Here is a 23,391-nt window from a genome sequence, read left to right as displayed (position 1 = left end):
CACAGCCAGAGAATTTAGATTTTAAAAAACGATATAAAGAGAGTACTTTGTAAGCATGAGTGTATGAGATTCTTGAGGAAGCTGATGACTGCATAACTGGTGCAGAGTACGGTTATTTCAAATGAAGTCTAATCGCATTTTGCCTTCATATTTCTTTCCAGGAACTATCAATAACACTTTCCACACGCACTCTGATAACTCCAATTTAATCGCGCACATTCACAGCAAGGAAAGTGATGCCTCTCCACAGAGAATGCCGATGATGGGACTTTTCGTATTCTCTCTTTGGCACGAGACCATGGCTGGTCGAAAGAGACTTGTCAACATCACCCATTCCTTCTCTCCCGAGATGCTGCCTGACCTGCTGAGTCACCACCCCACGTGACCTCACCCAGCCAGCGGCCACGTGCTCCCGCTCCACCAATGGCTGCCGCCATTGGTGGAGCGGGAGCGCGTGGCCGCTGGCTGGGCGAGGTCACGTGGGGCGCGGGGCGGTGACGTCACCCTTTGTCCCTTGTTTGGGAGCGAGGAAGTTGGCAACCCTACTGACACGGGACAGGACAAACTAATTCAGCCCAAAATATGGGCTGTCCCGGCTAATACGGGACAGTTGGCAACCCCAGCCAAAGAAACTGCATAGCAGCTAATCTCAATCATTTTTTTTCCAATGCAAGCACTAATAGACTGCGGCAACGTTCGTGAACTAACATAAACTGATAGTCTGGGTGATGTCAATGGTATCACTGTAGACAAACTGAACACGCTATGAGGGAACTATGCATGCAGCACACAATGGATAATACAAAAAATGTCCTAGTAACTATCTCATTTCCCATTCCACTTTTAATCTTCCATCCTTCTTTATTAGGCTGTGATCCTAATACTAATAAACGTTTGTAAACTGCAGTAGTCTTTTCATGCTTCAGATCCTCAATTAATTTAATTTAATGAGCATTCTCCGACCTCTCCATCTCCTACGCCATGCTAATGCAGCGCAACCTATGTTCGACAAAAAGCGCCCTTCATTTTTTAATGAGACATTTTGTTGTCCTACAGATCCCAAGTTCAACAATTGTGAATCTTAACCACTGCCCTTATTTAATGGAACATCAAGCTTCAACCGTACTAGTTTCATGTTTTCCACAGCCCTTCTGCCCGGTGGCACTCAGTCACTTTAGCCTCACAAGTAGCTGCGGTGGACATTATTTACAGGAACCAGTAACAAGCAGTGGGAGGAACAAAAGACACGGAAGGAACTGCAAATGCTGGTTTACAAAAAAAAAAGACACAGAGTAGGGGCACTGTACCGATGGCGCAGCGGTAGAGTTGCTGCCTTACAGTGCTTGCAGCGCCAGAGACCCGGGTTCGATCCCGACTACGGGTGCTGTCTGTATGGAGTTTATATGTTATATGTTATAGTGGGGAGACTCACTGTGATGGATGTTTCTTTTTGTTGATTGTGTGTGTTATTGCTTATTTTTATTGCTCTTGTTGTTGGACTGTAGGCAATCTTTCATTTCACTGCACATTTATGTGTATGTGACAAATAAACTTGACTTGACTCGACTCCCCGTGACAGTGTGGGTTTTCACAGCGACCTTCAGTTTCCTCCCACACTTAAAAGACGCACAGGGTATGTCAGTAAATTGGCTTGGTATAAATGTAAATTGTTCCTCGTGTGCGTAGGGTGGTTTTAATGTGCGGGGATCGCTGGTCGGTGTGGACTCGGTGGGCCAAAGGGCCTGTTTCCTCGCTGTATCTCTAAACTAAAACTGAGCTAAGTGCTGGAGCAACTCAGGCAGCATTTCTGGAGGACATGGATGGATGTTGGACCGTTCTTCAGACCATAATGCATTCCCTGAGGGACTGATTCACTGTCATGGTTGCAATTTTCCAAATAAGACCATCCCCTCTAGTAAACAAAAAAACCCATCATTAACTAATCCTCACACATTCCTACAGTGCTGGAAGGGTCTCAGCAGCAGCCTGGGTGCCCAACAGCCTTCAAAGGAAAAGCTGTTTCGAATTCCACCCTGCCACCAAAATTGTATAGGGCATTGGTGACGCCGAATCTGGAGTATGGTGTGCAGTTCTGGTCGCCAAATTATAGGAAGGATGTCGACAAAATGGAGAGGGTACAGAGGAGATTTACTAGAATGTTGCCTGGGTTTCAGCACTTAAGCTACAGAGAGAGGTTGAACAGGTTGGGTCTTTATTCTTTGGAGCGTAGAAGGTTGAGGGGGGACTTGATAGAGGTTTTTAAAATTTTGAGAGGGACGGACAGAGTTGACGTGGGTAGGCTTTTCCCTTTGAGAGTGGGGAAGATTCCAACAAGGGGACATAGCTTCAGAATTGAGGGACAAAAGTTTAGGGGTAACATGAGGGGTAACTTCTTTACTCAGAGGGTGGTGGCTGTATGGAATGGGCTTCCGGTGGAAGTGGTGGAGGCAGGCTCGATTTTATTATTTAAGAGTAAATTGGATAGGTGTATGGATAAGAGGGGATTAGAGGGTTATGGTCTGAGTGCAGGTCGATGAGACTAGGTCAGGGAGAGTGGTCGGCGTGGACTGGTAGGGCCGAACGGGCCTGTTTCTGTGCTGTAGTTGTTATATGGTTATATTTATATGGTGTTCATGCAAACTTTAGCAGAGCACGGCATTTTAACTCCCCTTCCCCATTCCCACACTGACCCTTTTTGCATATCTTTCAGTCAATGTTCTGTATCTGTCTACACCATCATCTATATATCTCGTTTCCCTTTTCCCTAACTAATCTGAAGAAGGGTCTCGACCCGAAACGTCACCCATTCCTTCTCTCCAGGGATGCTGCCTGTCCCGCTGAGTTACTCCAGCTTTTTTTGTGTCTGTCCCACACTGACCTTTCTGTCCTGGGCCTCCTCCACTCTCAGAGTGAGGCAACACGCGAATTGGTGGAACGGCACCTTATATTTCGCTTGAACAGCTTACAACCCAGTGGCATGAATATTGATTTCTCTAATTTCAAGTAATCTCTCCATTCCCTTTCTCTCCGCCCTAATCGTCCTGCCCGTTCGATGTTGGTATCCACATACCCTTTTGTTATCACCTCTTCCAATGCCAACAATGGATCATTGTGGGCTCCACCATTCCTTGGTCATCGTTGCTGGCTCTGATTTGTTCTGAACCTTTACATACCGCTAGTTTCCCTCTCCCCTGACTCGCAGTCTGAAGAAGGGTCTCGACCCAAAACATCACCTATCGAAAACATCACCTACCTCCAAAAATCGAAGGTAGATACAAAATACTGGAGTAACTCAGCGGGTCAGGCAGCATCTCTGGAGAGAAGGAATGGGTGTCGTTTCGGGTCGAGAGTTCTCGATTAATCAGTTACTCCAGCTTTTTTTGTGTCTGTCCCACACTGACCTTTCTGTCCTGGCCCGCTGAGTTACTCCAGCATTTTGTATCTACCTTCGATTTTAACCAGCATCTGCAGTTTTTTTCCGACACAATAAATATTTACAACCCCCCCTCACTCTGTTCACCCGTCCTCCTGATTTCAGAGTCTGTTTATTGTGGGCCTAAAGCTTGTGTTAACTATTAACACATCCAAGTACTCGATTCCATTTGAAGTCCCCTTGAACCATTATTTCCCAACTGCTGTAGTGTTTTCATGGTTCAAATCTTCAATCATCTTAATTTAAGGAGCATTCTCCTATACCACTGCAGCAGGAGAATGCTCGATGAACAGCACCTTGTTTTTTTCAAATGAGCCATTTTGTTACCTCAAACTCCAAGTTCGACAATCAGGGATCACAATCACTGCCCTCATTTATTCTGGGCAAAACTGCGGGTAATGATTTTGTTTTTGTCATTTTCAGCCCTCTAGACTCAATCTGGTTCTATGTTTTGTCCCATTATTATTACCTTTTGAAGTGCAGTGTTCCTTGGTCACATGATGTCCTATGTTTCTCATGAGGTAGATCGTAGCTAAAGTTAACAGCTGTGAAGAAACTGTCTCCGAATCTGGCGTTTTCACATTTCTATACCTCTTGCCTGATGGGAGAAGTGGATTTGAGGGATTGACCGGGATGAGACTGGTCCTTGATTATGCAGCTGGCCTTGCCGAGGCAGCGTGAAGTGTAAATGGAGTCAATGGAAGGGAGAGTGTTTTGTGTGATAGTCTGGGCTGCGTCCACAATTCTCTGCAATTTCTTGTGGTCTTGGTTGGAGCTGTTCCCAAACCATGCTGGGAAGCATGATCATAATGAATGACAGAACCGGGTAGAAGGGCTGAGTGGCCTAATTCAGCTCCTATTTCCTCATGATCTTATATAGATCCACTGAAACCTGAAGGTAGACCCCCCCCCATTCCTTCTCTCCCGAGATGCTGCCTGACCCGCTGAGTTCAGTTTAGTTTAGTTTAGAGATACAGGCCCTTCGGCCCACCGGGTCCGCGCTGACCAGCGATCCCCGTTTATTAACACTATCCGACACCCTCTAGGGACAATTTTTACATGTACCAAGCCAATTAACCTACATTCCTGTACATCTTTGTTACTCCAGCATTTTGTGTCCACCTTCGATTTTAATCAGCATCTGCATATTTTTCCTACATTGAAACCTGAAGATCTCTTTTCCATCCAAGTTTCTTATTTATCCCGATCACTATCAGCACTACCCGTTTCCCCGGGTTCTTCCTGACAACCCCCCACCCTAACACTTCTTTGGCACAATGCCTGCAGATCTCTCTTCAGTAACTGCAATGGTTGTGCTGCATGACCTGCACCCTTTTGATGGCTACCTTTGACAGCCTCCATCCTGCTCGCAATCGTCCATAAAGTTCCAGCCGTAGAACAAACCTCCATGCAAACCCAATCGCTCTCTCACTGCACAGGTCATGACCCGAACATCAACCTTTGCATTAACTCAAAACCTACAGGGCCCACATCTTGAAAGCTTCCCTTCTCACTCCATGCCTTTCTTTGCTGTTATTCCCTTTTGCAAATTTCAGAATAGATATAGAAATTAATTCATTCCTCTCGTATAACTCAATTACACTCTTAAAGAGCTAGATTTGCCCAGCATAATTTAGTTTAGTTTAGAGAAACAGCGCGGAAACAGGCCCTTCGGCTCACCGGGTCCGCACCGACCAGCGATCCCCGCACATTAACACTATCCTACACCCACTAGGAACAATTTTTACATTTACCAAGCCAGTTAACCTACAAACCTGTACGTCTTTGGAGTGTGGGAGGAAAAGGAAGATCTCTCAGAGAAAACCCACGCAAATCACGGGGAGAACGTACAAACTCCGCACAGACGGGATGGAATCCGGGTCTCCGGCGCTGCATTCACTGTTAGGCAGCAACTATACCGCTGCGCCACTGTGATCTGTTAACTAAAAACGCCTGCTGACTATGCCTTCGGTCGATGATCTCCTGCAGCTTCACTTTGATTAGCACGGGTGCCTGGGGTTACGGGGAGAAGGCAGGAGAATGGGATTGAGAGGGAAAGATAGACCAGCCATGATTGAATGGCCGAGTAGATAAGTCTGACAACTCGATGGGCCGAATAAAATACTTCTGTTCCCATGACTTATCAACGTGATATCTCATTTGCCCAATGACTGTTGTTAATCTCAAGGTTCTCCATATTGTGGTATACCATTATTAGCACTGCCCCCTGTCATTCCTGTACACCAACTCCCTTTAGCGGCATAGTAGTGACAAATGTCCAGTGGATACAAGACTGCTGATACCACTAAAGCCCTCTCCTTTCTACCCAATGTAGTCACTAAATACGCCCTATGCCACTCTGGGCGGCATGGTGGCGCAGCGGTAGAGTTGCTGCCTTACAGCGAATGCAGCTCCGGAGACTCAGGTTCGATCCTGACTACGGGCGCCGTCTGTACGGAGTTTGTACGTCCTCCCCGTGACCTGCGTGGGTTTTCTCCGAGATCTTCGGTTTCCTCCCACACTCCAAAGACGTGCAGGTATGTAGGTTAATTGGCTGGGTAAATGTCAAAATTGTCCCTAATGGGTGTAGGATAGTGTTAATGTACGGGGATCGCTGGGCGGCACGGACTTGGTGGGCCGAAAAGGCCTGTTTCCGGCTGTATATATATGATATGATATGATATGATATGATATGAATTAAACCGATCGCTGTATTTGTACGATTGTTTCCACAATATGTACGTGCATAGATATATTTAAAATTCAAGATGGGAGGGTACAAGCAACCTTATGTGTGTGGATGTGAGTAGCAACACAGCTAGTAATCATCATATGCACTGACATAGGACTGACTTCATTTGACAGTTTCTTTGATCCTCACCTCACATCTACGTACCTTGCCTAGTTCTCGTGAATGCTGTACAACACCTTGCATAAAATATCAGCTCCTTCAAAGGGTTTAACACTTCAAAAAATTCTCATCCCGTGCCAGCTACAGAGACATGTGGTTAACTTATAATGAAAGGCATTGACAGTGGATGTGGAAAGGATGTTTCCACTGGTGGGAGAGTCCAGGACCAGAGGTCGCAGCCTCAGAATTAAAGGGCGCTCTTTTAGAGAGGAGGTGAGGGCGGTGAATCTGCGGAACTCATTGCCACAAAGGACAGTGGAGGCCAAGTCAGTGGATATTTTTAAGGCAGAGATAGACAAGTTCTTGATTAGAACAGGTGTCAAAAGTTATGGGGAGAAGACAGGAAAATGGGTTTATGAAGCAAAAAATCAGCCATGATTGAATGACGGAGTAGACTTGATGGGCCGAATGGCCTAATTCTATTCCTATAACTTGTGAATTTATGAATTACAGGCATATAATGCTGGAGATATATTAGATTAAATTATATACAGCACTTGAAAGTTTCAACTAAGGGGGTTTTTGTTGCGTTACAATATTACTAATTCGGGGTAGGGGTCCAATGTTGTGGACAATGCAATGCCTCCATGTTGAGTAGAATGTCCTTGTCCACACCGACCATTGGATTTGGTAATTAATAGAAAAAATAAGTTTTAGGTAAAAGTGGAATATTTGGTCAGAAGAGTAACAAGGCAGGCCAGAACATACAGCACTTGATGCAATACTCACAGGTAAAAAACACTAAAATTATTAACTTCCAACATTATCCAGAGAGACACATCATCAACATTGCAATGTGCAGGAAGGAACCACAGATGCTGGTTTAAACCAAAGATAGGCTCAAAAAGCATAACCACACGTAATGTTGTATCCTTATTGTTTTGATGTGTTTATGCTTTATTCTTAATTGTTAACTGTATGTTTGTGTTGTCATTTGTGAGCGGGGCACCAAGGCACATTCCTTGTATGTGCACATACTTGGCCAATAAACTTATTCATTCATTCATTCAAAAAGCTGGTGTAACTCAGCGGGTCAGACAGCATCTCTGGAGAAAAGGAATAGGTGACGTTTCGGGTCGAGACCCTTCCTCAGACTTTCTTACCAAAAGAAGAAGATACCAAATTAAGTGAATTGTTTACTCGCCTCATTGCACCATGTGAAAAGAAATAAAATACTGCATTTATATAAAGCCCTTCACCAGATTGGTACTACACACTGGCCACAAGCAACTGGCAGTAGGAAGCAGAGACATGAAGTGTACCGATCTTCATTTCTCAAGGGGTAATGAAGTGCAAAAGTATGGGGAGAAGGCAGGAACGGGGTACTGATTGAGAATGATCAGCCATGATCACATTGAATGATGGTGCTGGCTCGAAGGGCCGAATGGCCTCCTCCTGCACCTATTGTCTATTGTCTATTGTCCACAGCACTTATCCTCATCCGTTTCCCACTGGTGCATCAGAACTCACTCAAGTATGATCAACGGGTTAGATGCAAGATGCTGGAGTAACTCAGCGGGTCAGGCAGCATCTCTGGAGAGAAGGAATGGGTGATGTTTCGGGTCGAGACCCTTCTTCAGACTGATCAACAGGTTGATGTACCACTATCGCTCTGACACCTCTCCTAACAGCAAGCATTAAGCGAAGGGCCGAATGGCCTCCTCCTGCACCTATTGTCTATTGTCCTCTTTAGTTCTGAAGCGTCACAACATATTTCTATTCCATTGCAGGCATGATATAATTGCCAGGTGGAGGTAGAAGTGACCTCCACCGTCGGGCTCACCTTTCTCCAGGTACTCCTCCAGACCTCTCCGCCTGGCATCCAACTGTTGCTCCGAGAGTGTGAACGGCCATTTCCTCGGGAGCTTTGGGAAATGGAAGTCCGAAAATTCCCGTTTCAAATTCTGATGAAGGATGGTGAACTCGCGGAAGCGGCGAGAGCAAAGCTGTCGGCCGGCCATGTAGATGTTGAACACCTAAACACAAGGAGCAGAGCAAGTCAAAGCCTGCGTGTAGGAACGAACTAGTGTGTAGGAACGAACTAGTATACGGGTGATCGCTGGTCAGCATGGACTTAATGGGCCGAAGGGCCTGTTTGCATGCTGCATCTCTAAACGTGGATAACACAACAAACAAAAAAAAGATTTTCAATAAATAAAACAAGCCTAAACGGGCTTCCCGCTCCCAACCCCCCCCATATCAAAAATCTTCTAACCCACCTCAGGTCGGCCGACTTGGGGCTACTCACTATCCCGCGGTCTAGGCTTAAGCTCAGGGGTGACCGCGCTTTTGCGGTTGCAGCTCCTAGACTGTGGAACAGCATCCCTCTCCCCATCAGAACTGCCCCCTCCATCGACTCCTTTAAGTCCAGGCTCAAAACCTATTTCTACTCCCTAGCGTTTGAGGCCCTCTGAGGGGGCGCTGTGAACTGTTTATGTATGTGCTGTTATGTTTGTGTGCCATTGTATGTTCGTTTCTTAGTACCTGAACTGATGTACAGCACTTTGGTCAACGTGGGTTGTTTTTAAATGTGCTAGACAAATAAAATTGACTTGACTTGACTTGACTTGACTTGACTAGACTAATGATTTTTTGGATCACGCACGCACGCACGCACACACACACACACAGCAAGTGAGTTCTTCTCACCACAGCAAATACATCACAGGAGGGACATACAGATCAAATTCGTCACTCAGTACATCTAACCTTCGCACTTCTGACCGATTCACCAGCTCTCATACTCTGCTCCAGACCACACAATGCAGCCTGACTTTGCAACTATCATGGCAACTAGAAATGGACAGAACATTAGCATGTGCCATCCAGCTCAAAGTACCAAGTTTGTGCAAGGAAATGTGTTACAGAACAGAGAACCCACAATCCCTGCGTCAAATATGACACTGTTAAACTAATTTCACTGTTTGATTAAGACATAATTTTACCTAATTTGATCTGTATATTTCCCCATTCCTTGTATACGCTTAACTTGTATATGCCTTGTATCTGCCTAACTTAAATACTCTTAAATGCCACATCGTATCTGCCTCCACCACCATTCCTGGAAGTGCGTTCCAGGGACCAGCCACACTCTGCATGAAAAACAACTTGCCCTTAAAATCTCCTTTAAACTTTGCCCTTCTCACCTGAAGCTATGCCCTCCAGTCATTCCCACCTTGGGAAAAGGGTGCTGACTGTCGACCCGTATTTTTTGTTGTTCCGGGTTTTTTTTTGCCATTTTGTTTATACAGAGCTTCAAATAGGTTGTAAATATTAGCGTGTAACTCGTGGCTGTGTTGAATGGAGCTGGGCGGCAGTGGCTCGTAGAACCGTGACCTCAGGACCAGAGATTCATGTTTCATCCTGATCTCAGGTGCTGCCTGCCTGCATTGAGATTGCACGTTCACCCTGTGACCATGGCTTTCATCTGGGTCTTCCCAACGCCATGCGTATTGTAGGCCAACTAGCCATTGCACATGTCACTAGCGTCCGTATATGTGGTCGAACTCCATCTTTGGGAAGTGGCAGGAAAAAGTTGAAAGTGTGGGAGGATAAAAAGGATTATTGTATGATGTAAAAGATGGGATGAAAAGCAAAATAGTGGTCAGCGTGGACTCAGTGAGTCGATGGGCCCGTTTCCGTTCGGAATCTAGACACAAAATGCTGGAGTAACTCAGCGGGACAGGCAGCGTCTCGGGAGAGAAGGAATGGGTGATGTTTCAGGTCGAGACCCTTCTTCAAGTCAAGTCAAGTCAAGCCAAGTCAAGTTTATTTGTCACATACACATACAAGATGTGCAGTGAAATGAAAGTGGCAACGCCTGCGGATTGTGCAAAAACTACAAACAGAATAGAAAATTTTCTTTCAAAAAAGACACAACACAAAAAATAAATGAATACGGTAAATTAGTCCCTGGTGATATAAGACAGAATCTCTCTGATTCTGCAATCTGAAAAGCCACCCTTGATTTTGCAACACGAATGGAGGAAGCATCCACTCACCACAAACTTCTCGCCGTTCCGCTCGATATGTTTGTAACTGGGGATGGAGATTGGCACGGCCCGCTTCTCACTGTAGTCGTAGTAGATGCTCCCAGACGAATCATCGCCAGGGTCCAGGCGATCAGCCTCTTGTTGTGGAACGGACAGCACCGTCAGAATCAGCTCCCGATCGCCTGCCCGAATCAGGTCCACAACCTGCTTGTGCGTCGCTCCCTCAACATTAACACCATTACTGCGGAGAAAGGGGAGAGAATAATTAGAAAGAGCGAAAAGAGAGTGCGACACATGGTGAATATGCACTGGGAGTTCAAAAACCATTTTCCACAACGTGGGCAACATTGCAATACAGAAGCATTGCTGAATTATTGGAAGTGTTTCCTTTCCAATGAGATATTTTACCCCATTGCACATCATCCTGTTTCTGGGTCAACGTTTAATCCAGGGCATCAAAAACACAACCATTTATTGTTCATAAGACAAGCCTATAAATGAGTTGTTGCCCCCAGCTAGAAAGCATTTTTACTTCCGATTTTCAGGAACCAGGGGTACAGTAGTCTTGCTGTATTAACTCAGGGGTACAGGAGTCTTGCTGTATTAACTCAGGGGTACAGGAGTCTTGCTGTATTAACTCAGGGGTACTGGAGCCTTGCTGTATTAACTCAGGGGTACCGGAGTCTTGCTGTATTAACTCAGGGGTACTGGAGCCTTGCTGTATTAACTCAGGGGTACCGGAGTCTTGCTGTATTAACTCAGGGGTACCGTCTTGCTGTATTAACTCAGGGGTACCGGAGTCTTGTTGCATTAACTCAGGGGTACCGGAGTCTTGCTGCATTAACTTAGACCACCCAACATTTGATTTTACAAATTCATAATTTTGATGTCCAAAATTCAGAATTTAATGTCAAAATTCATGAGGTGCGTAATGCAACTTTTCAGCAAACAAAAAGCCAAATTCGCATAAGCATTGCGCTACATTCATGTGTGGAAAACGCCTATTATTTCCAACAGTCTGTAGTTCTTGGACTACATGTACAATGCCAGGCCGATCATGAGCATATTCTGCTATTTATGACAGCAGGAGAAGGGAAAGACATTGTGGCCTTCCATCACAGTGAGGAGAGGACTGGAGGAGACTCACTGTGATGGATGTTTCTTTGATGGATGTTTCTTTTTTTGTGTGTTTTTGGGGTTGGGTAATTTTAATGCCTATTTAATGCTTTTATTGTTGGACTGTGTTTTGGGGGTTTTGGGGTTGTGTAATTTGAATGCCTATTTAATGCTTTTATTGTTGGACTGTGGGTGACCGAATTTCGTCCAATATTGGATGACAAATAAAGCTATCTTGATCTTGATCTTGATCTTGATCTTATAGAAAGGTGATTGAACAGAGATACTTTTGACAACACAACACTGTTTTGCTTTTTCCTTACACATCCCAATTCTCTTGGTGTTGAATAAAAGAACAATGGTCATAAAATGTATGACTAAGTTATGAAGAAAGAGTTTCATTTAAAACTGCACATTCCTAATTTCATTGAAGACATACTTGTCCAGTGGTTTTCAACTGCAAATCACAACGGTCCATGTCCGCCCCACCCGCCTCTTCCCACCCCCACTCCCCTCCAACCCACTCCTCCCCCCCCCCACTCCCACGTTACCCCCACTTCCCCCAACCCTCCCTCCCACCTCCACTCCCTCCTCTACATCCCCCCTCCCCCTCCCCCCCCACATCCCCCCAAATCCCCACTCACCCCTCCCCTCCCCCGCACCCCAACCACCCCCCATCCCCTCTCACATCAACGGGCCTCACGCTATGCAGCGAGGCCAGGCCAGCGGCGAGGCCAGGACAGGCCAGCGGCGAGGCCAGGCCAAGCCAGGCCAGGCCAGCGACGAGCGACGAGACGAGGCCAGCAGCCAGGCGAGGCCAGCGGCGAGTGGCGAGGCTCAGTGAGGCGAGGGGCGGGCAAGGGGCGGGGATATTCAAAGCAAAGAGTCAAGGCCATCCGTTATTCATTCAAGCTTTGCAATTTTGGATTGTCCCGTAGGTGGAAAGGTTAAGGAATTTCAGAGACAATGCATGACCTTTATATCAAACCTTCCCCCTCTCATCCTATAGCTCTGCCCTCTAGTGCTGGACATTTCCACGCCCTGGGAGACACATGCTGACTGTCCATGCCTCCATGCATCTCATAGATTTATATACTTCTATCAAGTCTCCGCTCAACCTACGATGTTCCAGAGAAAACAATCCAAGTCTATCCAACCTCTTCCTGTAGCCAAAATCTTCCAATTCAAGCAACATTGCATGTAATTTTACAGGAAACAAAACGCCTTATTCCACAGTAGACCTTACGTAGGAAGTATCCATTTTGCTGGCAATTAACATAGAAACATAGCAAATAGGTGCACGAGGAGGCCATTCGGCCCTTGGAGCCAGCATCGCCATTCATTGTAATCATGGCTGATCATCCACAATCAGTAACCCATGCCCAACTTCTCCCCATATCCCTTGATTCCACTAGCCCCTAGAGCTCTATCTAACTCTCTCTTAAATTCATCCAGTGATTTGGCCTCCACTGCCCTCTGTGGCAGAGAATTCCACAAATTCACAACTCTGGATGAAAAAGTTCCTTCTCACCTCAGTTTTAAATGGCCTCCCCTTTATTCTAAGACTGTGGCCCCTGGTTCTGGACTCCCCCAACATTGGGAATATTTTTCCTGCATTTAGCTTGTCCAGTCCTTTTTATAATTTTCATATGTCTCTCTAAGATCTATAAGATCATCCTTCTAAATTCCAGTGAATACAAGCCTAGTCTTTCCAATCTTTTCTCATATGACAGTCCCACCATCCCAGGGATCAATCTCGTGAACCTACGCTGCAGTGGCTCAGAGGATGTCCTTGCTCAAATTAGGAGACCAAAACTGTACACAATACTCCAGAAGAAGAACCTCTTTACTCCTATACCGAAATCCTCTCGTTATGAAGGCCAACATGCCATTAGCTTTCTTCACTGCCTGCTGTACCTGCAAGCCAACTTTCAGTGACTGGTGTACAAGGACACCAAGGAATCACTGCACTTCCCCCTTACCTAACCTGACACTATTGCGATAACAATCTGCCTCCTTGTTTTTGCCACCAAAGTGGATAATGTCACATTTATCTATAATATTCTGCATCTGCCACGCATCTGCCCACTCACTCAACCTGTCCAGGTCACCCTGCAACCTCCTAACATCCTCTTTACAGTTCACACTGTCACCCAGCTTTGTGTCATCCGCAAACTTGCTAGTGTTGCTTCCAATTCCCTCTTCCAAATCATTAATATATATGGTAAACAGTTGCGGCCCCAACACCGAGCCTTGCGGCACTCCACTCGCCACTGCCTGCCATTCTGACGTGAGCCTTGCACACGTTCCAAGGTCCCCCATCTTTCCTGTAATGGAACAGACCAGAACCAGACAAGGATAGCACAGTGGCACACCTATAGAGCTGCTGCCTCACAGCGCCAGAGGCCCAGGTTCCATCCTGACTACGGGTTGTCTGTATAGGGTTTGTACGTTCTCCCCGTGACCTGCGTGGGTTTTCTCCGGGTGCTCCGGTTTCCTCCCACACTCCAAAGACGTACAGGTTTGTAGGTTAACTAGCTTGGTAAAATTGTAAATTGTCCCTAGTGTGTGTAGGATAGTGTTAGTGTGCGGGGATCGCTGGTCGGCGGCAGACTCGGTGGGCCGAAGGCCCTGTTTCGCGCTGTATCTCTAAACTAAATTAAACTGCATGCAATACTCTAGATGCGGCCTAACCAACATCCTATACAGCTGCAAGAGAAATTACGCCATTTGCAATACCACTCCTTGATTCTGTGGCCAAGAATTGCATGTGATTTTACAGGAAACATAAGCCCCCATTCCACCGAAGATCTAATCCAGGAAGTTACCATTTTGCTAGCAATTCTTTTTTTTTGTTGCTTAATTTAAAAAAATTCTCTCCATATGCCAGCCGTACAAACTGCAGAACCAGCTGCATGAGAAACACACCAGTCACTTGTTCAAACTGTGGATCTCAATCTTTCAAGCAACTAACCAAGACAAATAACTGCAAAACATTTGGCCCAGTTTTCTGTTACTGAGGTGGTATTATAGACAGATCATTCTACGGATAGACAAAAAATGCTGGTTTACATCGAAGGTAGACACAAACTGCTGGAGTAACTCAGCGGGTCAGGCAGCATCTCGGGAGAGAAGGAATGGGTGACGTTTCGGGTCGAGACCCTTCTTCAGACTGATGCTGTTTCCAAAGAGGTGCAGGTTAGTTGGGTAATTGGCTTCGGTAAATTGTCCCTTGTGTGTAGGATAGCGCTAGTGTACTGGGTGATTAGTGGTCGGCTTGAACTTGGTGGGCCTAAGGCCCTGTTTCCGCACTGTATCTCTAAAGTCTAAAGTCTAAAGGAAAGTCTAACACCAAAATCAAGCAGTGAATAAAATTGGCGGTGCAAAAGTCCAAACTCAATGGTAATGGCACGAAGACCGATCACACCTGTGGAGTTGCCCAGTGTATGATCAGAACAATTCCCGATTTTCCTGGTTGGGAATCGTGCATGAACAATATTAAACATCCCAAAGCACTTCCCAGGAGGATTATCAGACGATGATAAACACCTAGCCCTGGAATAAACATCAGGGTAGTGGGCTTAGAAAACCATGCCTCAAAGAGCAGGAAGGCAGAGGAGCTGAGGAATGAATTTCCGAGCTTGGACAACTGTAGTTGATTACACATCCAGCAATAGTAGTGTGAGGTGCAGCCATATGAATGCACAATAGGCCAGAACTGTGGGGAGATTCAGCTGCAACTGATTCTTAATGACCATGTACTCATAACGGTTAGTGTAAGAAAATAACTGCAGATGCTGGTACAAATCAAAAGTATTTATTTCACAAAATGGTGGAGTAACTCAGCGGGTCAGGCAGCATCTCGGGAAAGAAGGAATGGGCGACGTTTCGGGTCGAGTCCCGAAGGGGCTCGACCCGAAACGTCACCCGTTCCTGAAGACAGGTCTCGACCCGAAATGTCACCCATTCCTTCTCTCCTGAGATGCTGCCTGACCTGCTGAGTTACTCCAGCATTTTGTGAATATGTACTCGTAACAAAGCTTCCCATGGCAAGGATGATGATACCCGGTTAAGAAGATTTCATCTTTGTTCACTTTGTGACATTTGACATTTCGATGCAACTCCAAACTAAAATGTTCCACAAGCAACATGGCAAGCAACAGTCCAGGTTCAACGTTGCCACCGCACAGTGAGAGAGGTACCAACGCAGCACCTATTCACCAATGGAGGTGGGGAAGAATGAGTGAACGAGGACAGGACACGTTAGAGGCAGGAAACATGTTCCCAATGTTGGGGGAGTCCAGAACCAGGGGCCACAGTTTAAGAATAAGGGGTAGGCCATTTAGAACTGAGACGAGGAAAAACTTTTTCAGTCAGAGTTGTGAATCTGTGGAATTCTCTGCCTCAGAAGGCAGTGGAGGCCAATTCTCTGAATGCATTCAAGAGAGAGCTAGATAGAGCTCTTAAGGATAGCGGAGTCAGGGGGTATGGGGAGAAGGCAGGAACAGGGTACTGATTGAGAATGATCAGCCATGATCACATTGAATGGCGGTGCTGGCTCGAAGGGCCGAATGGCCTCCTCCTGCACCTATTGTCTATTGACAGGGACGAGTGAGCCACGCAGATACAGCCCCACAGCCTAGGATTCACGTCACTTGTACACCCACATCCACTGCTACTATTGTCAGAGGTAATGGAAGACATGACTCTTCTCCAAATTAGAAATATATTTGGCTTTCGAGCAGAAGTAGAGAATCAGCAGACTGAAATTGATTGATTGAATACTTTATTATCACATGTGACACGTCACAGTAAAATTCTTTGCTTGCGTTCCCCAAGGCCGGATCCTCCAATGTTCTCCCCCCCTCCACACTCTTCCCCCCCCCCCCCCCCGGTCCTCCTTTGTTCTTCCCCCCCCCCCCGCCCCTCCCTCATGGCGATCCCCCCACACCCCCCCCAGTCCTCCTTTGTTCTCCCCCCCCGCCCCTCCCTCATGGCGATCTCCCCCTCCTTTGTTCTTCTCCCCCCCCGCCCCTCCCTCATGGCGATCCCCCCCCTCCGGTCCTCCTTTGTCCTTCCCCCCCCTGCCCCTCCCTCATGGCAATCTCCCCCCCCCCCCCCCGGTCCTCCTTTGTCCTTCCCCCCCGCCCCTCCCTCATGGCGATCTCCCCCCCCCCCCCCCCCGGTCCTCCTTTGTTCTTCCCCCCCTTGCCCCTCCCTCATAGCGATCTTCCCCCCCCCCCCGGTCCTCCTTTGTTCTCCCCCCCCTTGCCCCTCCCTCATGGCGATCTCCCCCCCCCCCCCCCCCCCGGTCCTCCTTTGTTCTTCCCCCCCACCCCTCGCTCATGGCGATCCCCCCACACCCCTCCGATCCTCCTTTGTTCTTCCGCCCCTCCCTCATGACGATCCTCCCCACGCCAGGTCCTCCTTGGGCTCAATGGGTGAAACTGTAAATCATGGATTCTTCATTTCTCCATTTGACCAAATTAGGACATTTTAGAATTTTCCATGAGATGGAAAAACAAAAATAAGGATAAATCTTACAATTGGAACAGGACCTCGGCTTTCCGTGGTTAAGATTTAGAACACATTACCCCATTCGACCACTTAATGGAATATTGGCTCAATAATAGTTTGTTGTGGTTTGGGAACAGCTCCATCCAAGACCGCAAGAGATTGCAGAGAATTGTGGATGCAGCCCAGACCATCACACAAACCAACCTCCCTTACATTGACTCCATCTACACCTCACGCTGCCTCGGCAAAGCTCCCAACCTAATCAAGGCCCTGTCTTACTCCAGTCACTCCCTTTTCTCTCTCCACTCTCCCATCATGCAAGAGGTACAGAAGTGTGAAAACCCACACCTCCAGATTCAGGGACAGTTTCTTCCCAGCTGTTATCAGGCAACTGAACCATCCTATCAACAATGAGAGAGCGGTCCTGGGCAACTGTCTACCTCACTGGAGACCCTCGGGCTAACTTTAATCAGACTTTACCTTGCACTAAACGTTATTCCCTTTATCATGTACATGTACACGATGGAAGACTCGATTGCAATCATGCATAGTCTTCCGCTGACAATAAACTAAACTAACTAAGGTTATCATGGTAAAGACAGTATCAATGTCTCAAGTCAGAAATCAGTCATAATATAACCAGAGGTTGTTGAGGGCTTGAATGGACCCATGGACAGTTGGTCTCATGTGCATTAGGAAATGATTCCACTGAAAAGGATTAAAAGAGGTACAATTCCAAAGATTTTGGCGTTACATTCACTGGCCAAAAGCAGACCAACCTGCTCTTAGAAGGATATTAAAACACTGATATCTGGAAAAGAGTTACCGGTTGAAAGTGGAGCAGTTATCTGAATGCTCCTGAATTCATCCCAATTGTACACCACAGGAAGCACATGCATGCTGAAATGACAGGTACAGAATGATGTGTAGGAAAATAACTGCAGATGCTGGTTCAAATTGAAGGTAGACACAAAATGCTGCAGTAACTCAGTGGGTCAGGCAGCATCGCAGGAGAGAAGGAATGGGTGACGTTTCGATCGAATGATGATAAAATGCACTTTGTACATTTGGCACAGTGCGTTAGTGTGTTAATCTGGTATTAATCATCACATCACTAACGCGAGGAAAAACTCATTGAAACACATCACTAGTCCAACATCCTAGGATTCTCCACATTAACGTTGTGACAAATAGTGAAAATCCAATAATCCAGCATCCTGATAACTCGAAGACGAGCACAAAAGCTGGAGTAACTCAGCGGGACAGGCAGCATCTCTGGAGAGAAGGAATGGGCGACGTTTCGGGTCGAGACCCATCTTCAGTCTCGACCCGAAACATCACCGATTTCTTCTCTCCAGAGATGCTGCCTGTCCCGCTGAGTTACTCCAGCATTTGTGTCTATCTTTGGTTTAAACCGTCATCTGCAGTTCCTTCCAATACATCCTGATGGCTTGGCTCATTTGTTCAAATCAAGGTTGTTGTCACGTGCACAAGTGCGGTGAGGTACAAGTACAATGGAAGTCTTGCTTGCAGCAGTATCACAGGCATCAGGATTCAGACCTCAGACTCAGACTGAGGGGCGTAGGGTCCAGAGTGCAGGTTGTTTCATGGCCAGAGCCAGCGGGACTGGCTGTAGGGAAAGTGCGACCGGGACCAGGAGCCCATGCAGGTCTCAAGCCAGAGTAATCATCCAGGGTCCTATACTTCTGCAGATAGACACAAAACGCTAGAGTAACTCAGCGGGACAGGCAGCATCTCTGGAGATAAGGAATGGGTGCATTTCGGTTTGAGACCCTTCTGCAGAAGGGTCTCGACCCGAAACGTCACGCATTCCTTCTCTCCAGAGATGCTGCCTGTCCCGCTGAGTTACTCCGGCATTTTGTGTCTATCTTCGGTTTAAACCAGCATCTGCAGTTGTTTGCTGCATATTTCGTCCTGTACTTCTGTCTCTCTTTAAACTCACCAGGTTCACTGGAATATTATATCACTGGGTAATATACGAAGGAAGTGAAATAGACATATTTTGGGTATTATGAGTAGTATCCAATGATGCAAAAAATCATTAGTCCAGCATCAAAGACCCGTGTAAAAAAAACAAAGTGCAGGTGGAACTCAGCGGCTCAGGCAGCTCATGTGGACAAGCAATAAAAGTTATTGCTTCTCAGAACTGATCTTTCAGCAATCTCAAAAGGCAACTGAACTTGGTGAACTTCTACCAATTGACAAAAATCAATTATATAAAAACCTTCTATTACGAAATATTTCGCATTTGAAATACTGAGTATATAGTTTGAACATTGGAGACACAAGGAACGGCAGATGCTGGAATCTTGAGCAAAACACAAAGCTCTGGAGTAACTCAGGGGGTCAGGCAGCATCTGTGGCGGGAATGGACCAGCAATGATTTGGGTCGGGACCCAGTCTGAAGAAGGGCCCCGACGCGAAACGCCACCCGTTCTTTTTCTCCAGAGATGCTGCCCGACGCTTCAACTCGTCACTTCAGCACTTTGTGTTTCAAATTAATGTTTCACTGGCTTTTGAAGAACAAAAGATTGCCTTTATGTCCTTACTAGACCAAGTGGACCAGTTGGGCCCAAACCTCTCCTGCATTAGTGCAGTACCCTCTCCTCCCCCTCCACCTCCCCTCTCTTCCCCCCACTCCCTCCTGTCCACTGCCCTCTCCCTCTTTCTCCCCTCCCACCCTTCTCTCCCCTCCCTACAACCCCCCTCCCCCCTCCTTACAACCTGTCTCCCCTCCCCCACCCCACCCCATCCCCTCAACCCCACCTATCCTCCCTCCTCCCCCTCCCTTCCCTCCATCCCACCCTCCCTCTCCCCTCCCTCCCTAGGAGATAGATTTAATCTTTAAAATATGAATAACTTTAAATATATAACACCGATTTCAATAAAACTACTTGCATTACCATTAAAGTGACGACGGTGAGTAAGGTGGGCCTAAAACTGCCGCACTATCGTGTACTGTTTTGGCTGTAGTTCGGTCACAAACAAACAAACAAACGAGAGTTTTAGTCTATAGATAGTATTTTCAGTCCTTGGGATGTACATCGATTTACAATCAATGACTTGTGTAATTATACAAATGACTTCCCATGTTGGAGTCCACCAGCTTTACACCCCCAGTGAAGTATCAAAGATGTCACCTGGAAATCAGACAGGTGCCAGACAACCACAACAACTCTCAGGTGTTGACCACAGACCCCATTTGAAAATGGTCCAGCCACATCTCCCCAGAGATGCCCTCATGCAGCTCAGTTAGCACCAGTCTATATAACAAAGGTCTAAAGAGCATGATTATGCGGAGGTACATTGCAAGGCTAACAGCCACCATTCTGCACCACTGCTTCTGAGATCAGATTAAATCCCACCAAGAAATGGAGAGTATAAAATGAGCCAACTTTCACAAAAATAAGCACTCCTCTGGGAAGTTAATCGCCTAGTCTGCAACAACAGCCCCCACTTTGCGGTTCATTCAAAAGTGCTTCATTTCAGGAGCAATTAAGATCAGAAACAAAAGCATTGCCAGCAATATCCACATAGAACAAGCAAATTAATGAAAAATGTTTAGAATCAACAAGATCTGTTTCCTGCCACTATGACACTCAACCATAACCTTCTACAGCACCTCAAAGTTAGCTGTGGAGGTCTTAATCTGGTTGCAAAGGGACTTTGGTCGTGTTTTCTTTTGAGATCACCCAAGTAGGCAAACGTGGTTTTCAATTTGAGGACTGCAAGGTTCTGGATACAATGATGTGCAATGATCGTCTGAAGAAGGGTTCTGACCCAAAACAACGCCTATTCTTTTCCTCCCGAGATGCCGCCTGACCTGCAGAGTTACTCCAGCATTTTGTGTCTATCTTCTGTACAATAGGTTAATCCAAGGTATTTATTCACAAAATGCTGGAGTAACTTCAGCAGGTCAGGCAGCATCTCAGGAGAGAAGGAAGGGGTGACATTTTGGGTCGAGACCCTTCTTCAGACTCTTCTTGAGAAACATCACCCATTCCTTCTCTCCTGAGATGCTGCCTGACCTGCTGAGTTACTCCAGCATTTTGTGAATAAATACCTTCGATTTGTACCAGCATCTGCAGTTATTTTCTTACACATAGGTTAATCCAATGTTTGTAGAAGCAAGGAACTGCGGATGCTAGTTTATCAAGGAAAGACACAAAATGGTGGTAACTCAGGAGGTCAGGCAACATCCTTGGAGAACATTGAAAGGTGATGTTTCAGGTCGGGACCCTCCTTTAGAAATGCAGGCAAAGGATGGTTTTAATAAGCAATTTAATTGGCAGATGGTTGGACAAAGGCCAGAGGTGAACATACACAGAGTGTGAGGCAAAAGGATTAGAGTTGGGAATTGTGAAACGAGAGGTTTGGAGAGGTGCGAATTGTGGAGCTAGGGGAAGGAATGTAGGAGGAGGGGGAAGGGAGGGAAGAGATAAGTGCAAGGTCGGCTGGGGCTCAGGGGAAGAGGGTGGGGAGGAAACTAAAGTGAGGGGGGAGTGTTTTGTAGTTTACCTAACATTGGAGAATTCAATGTTCGTACAGTTGGGCTGTAAGCTTCCCAAGTGGAATAAGAGGTGTTGGTTGTCCAGTTTCATACCATTGGGGAACAAGTCTGAAGAAGGGTCCCGACACAAAATGTCACCCTATTCACGCTCTCCATGGATGCTGCCTAACCCGCTGAGTAACTTGAGCATTTTGTATCAATCCAATCTAATGCTTGCAATGGCCTAATTTGAGGAAGGACATTCTTGCTATTGAGGAAGTGCAGCGAAAGTTCACAAGGTTAATTCCCGGGTTGGTGGGACTGTTGTATGATGAAAGAATGGAGCGACTGGGCTTGTATTCACTGGAATTTAGACGGATGAGAGGGGCTCTTATAGAAACATATAAAATTATTAAGGGATTGGACATGCTAGATGCAGGAAACATGTTCCCGATGTTGGGGGGAGTCCAGAACCACAGTCCACAGTTTAAGAATAAGGGGTAGGCCATTTAGAATGGAGATGAGGAAAAACTTTTTCACACAGAGAGTTGTGAATTTGTGGAATTCTCTGCCTCAGAAGGCAGTGGAGGCCGATTCACTGGATGCATTCAAAAGGGAGTTAGATAGAGCTCTTAGGGCTGGCGGAATCAAGGGGTATGAGGAGACAGCAGGAGCAGGGTACTGATTGTGGATGATCAGCCATGATCACATTGAATGGCTCGAAGAGCCGAATGGCCTACTCCTGCCCTTATTGTTTATGTATCCATGTCTTTGCACAATAAATAAATACTCGAATGCCTGGAACACATATTTACAATAACATGGACATTTTGTTTTAATCCCCCTCAATTCAACATCTCTACTGATTGATGGTATTTATTCACAAAATGCTGGAGTAACTCAGCAGGTCAGGCAGCATCTCGGGAGAGAAGGAACGGGTGACGTTTTGGGTCGAGACCCTTCTTCAGACTGATACCTGTGACTGTGCGATAAAGCCCAGCACCACACCAAAGCAACAAGGCAGGATTGTACGCTCATACCTTGCTTTCCATTCAAACAAACGTGGCTTCTGTGCTTTGAAGTGCAACCTTTGTTAAATTAGTCGGGACTACGTTCCACTCCAGAGACTTGAACAGGAAACAAAATCAAAGCTGACCTCTCTCTCCGGGGCAGTATTGCGAGCGCGCCCGACTATCAGAGACGTTCACAGGTAAACATAGCACTATGTCGAGGGAAAACAATTACGGCCTTGATGTCCTGGGCTAATATTTATCCCTCGTTATCACTTTGGTAATTGATGGGAACTTGTCTTGCACCAAATGTTGCATTCCAAACAGCAGCTGACAACAGTGGCCACATTTGAATAATACCTTATGTGTGTACTCAAGATTTACAACCACAGATTACGAAAGGCACTGTACAAATAGTTCGATTTTCACGCTCAAAAGAGAAATGTCTGGAAGTATTTCCCAATAACCCATATCTCCAGAGAAATTAACTGAAATAAAATGTGGACTATTCACAACCTCGCTGATGATAGTGGCACCTGGGCTGGATGGGCTGTTTTGGTTCTTATTTGCCAGCAGTGAATCTTTCCCTTCAAATGCAATTAACGTTAGGTCCAGATTAAAAACCTAAAAACATCACCCCAACAAGTCTCAGCTGAAATGGTCATAAGCTGATTAAAGTTCACCAACATGCCCTAGTTTTAATCACAAGAACATTGTCCACAACATGGAACATAGAAAAATAGGTGCAGGAGTAGGCCATTCGGCCCTTCGAGCCAGCACCGCCATTCAATATGATCATGGCTGATCATCCAAAATCAGTACCATGTTCCTGCTTTTCCCCCACATCCCTTGATTCCTTTAGCCCTAATAGCTAAATCTAACTCCCTTGAAAACATCCAGTG

At 46.3% G+C, this 23,391-nt stretch overlaps 1 protein-coding gene across 2 annotated transcripts in view; it reads right to left on the bottom strand.

The window, feature by feature from the left end:
• Positions 1-23,391, bottom strand: part of LOC144610881 (sorting nexin-27-like) — a 137,924-nt gene that overhangs the window by 61,573 nt on the left and 52,960 nt on the right. For both annotated transcript variants that reach the window (XM_078429851.1, XM_078429852.1), the window contains exons 2-3: positions 10,346-10,577; positions 8,128-8,320 (exon numbers count right to left, since the gene is read on the bottom strand). In XM_078429851.1, the coding sequence (XP_078285977.1) occupies positions 8,128-8,320; positions 10,346-10,577 (425 nt within the window). The remainder of the gene's footprint in view (positions 1-8,127; positions 8,321-10,345; positions 10,578-23,391) is intronic.

Source organism: Rhinoraja longicauda, chromosome 38, assembly GCF_053455715.1.
Source record: "Rhinoraja longicauda isolate Sanriku21f chromosome 38, sRhiLon1.1, whole genome shotgun sequence".
NCBI classification, from domain to species: domain Eukaryota; kingdom Metazoa; phylum Chordata; class Chondrichthyes; order Rajiformes; family Arhynchobatidae; genus Rhinoraja; species Rhinoraja longicauda.
Note: the sequence above shows the minus strand (reverse complement) of the source record. Positions and strands in the feature narration are given on the sequence as shown.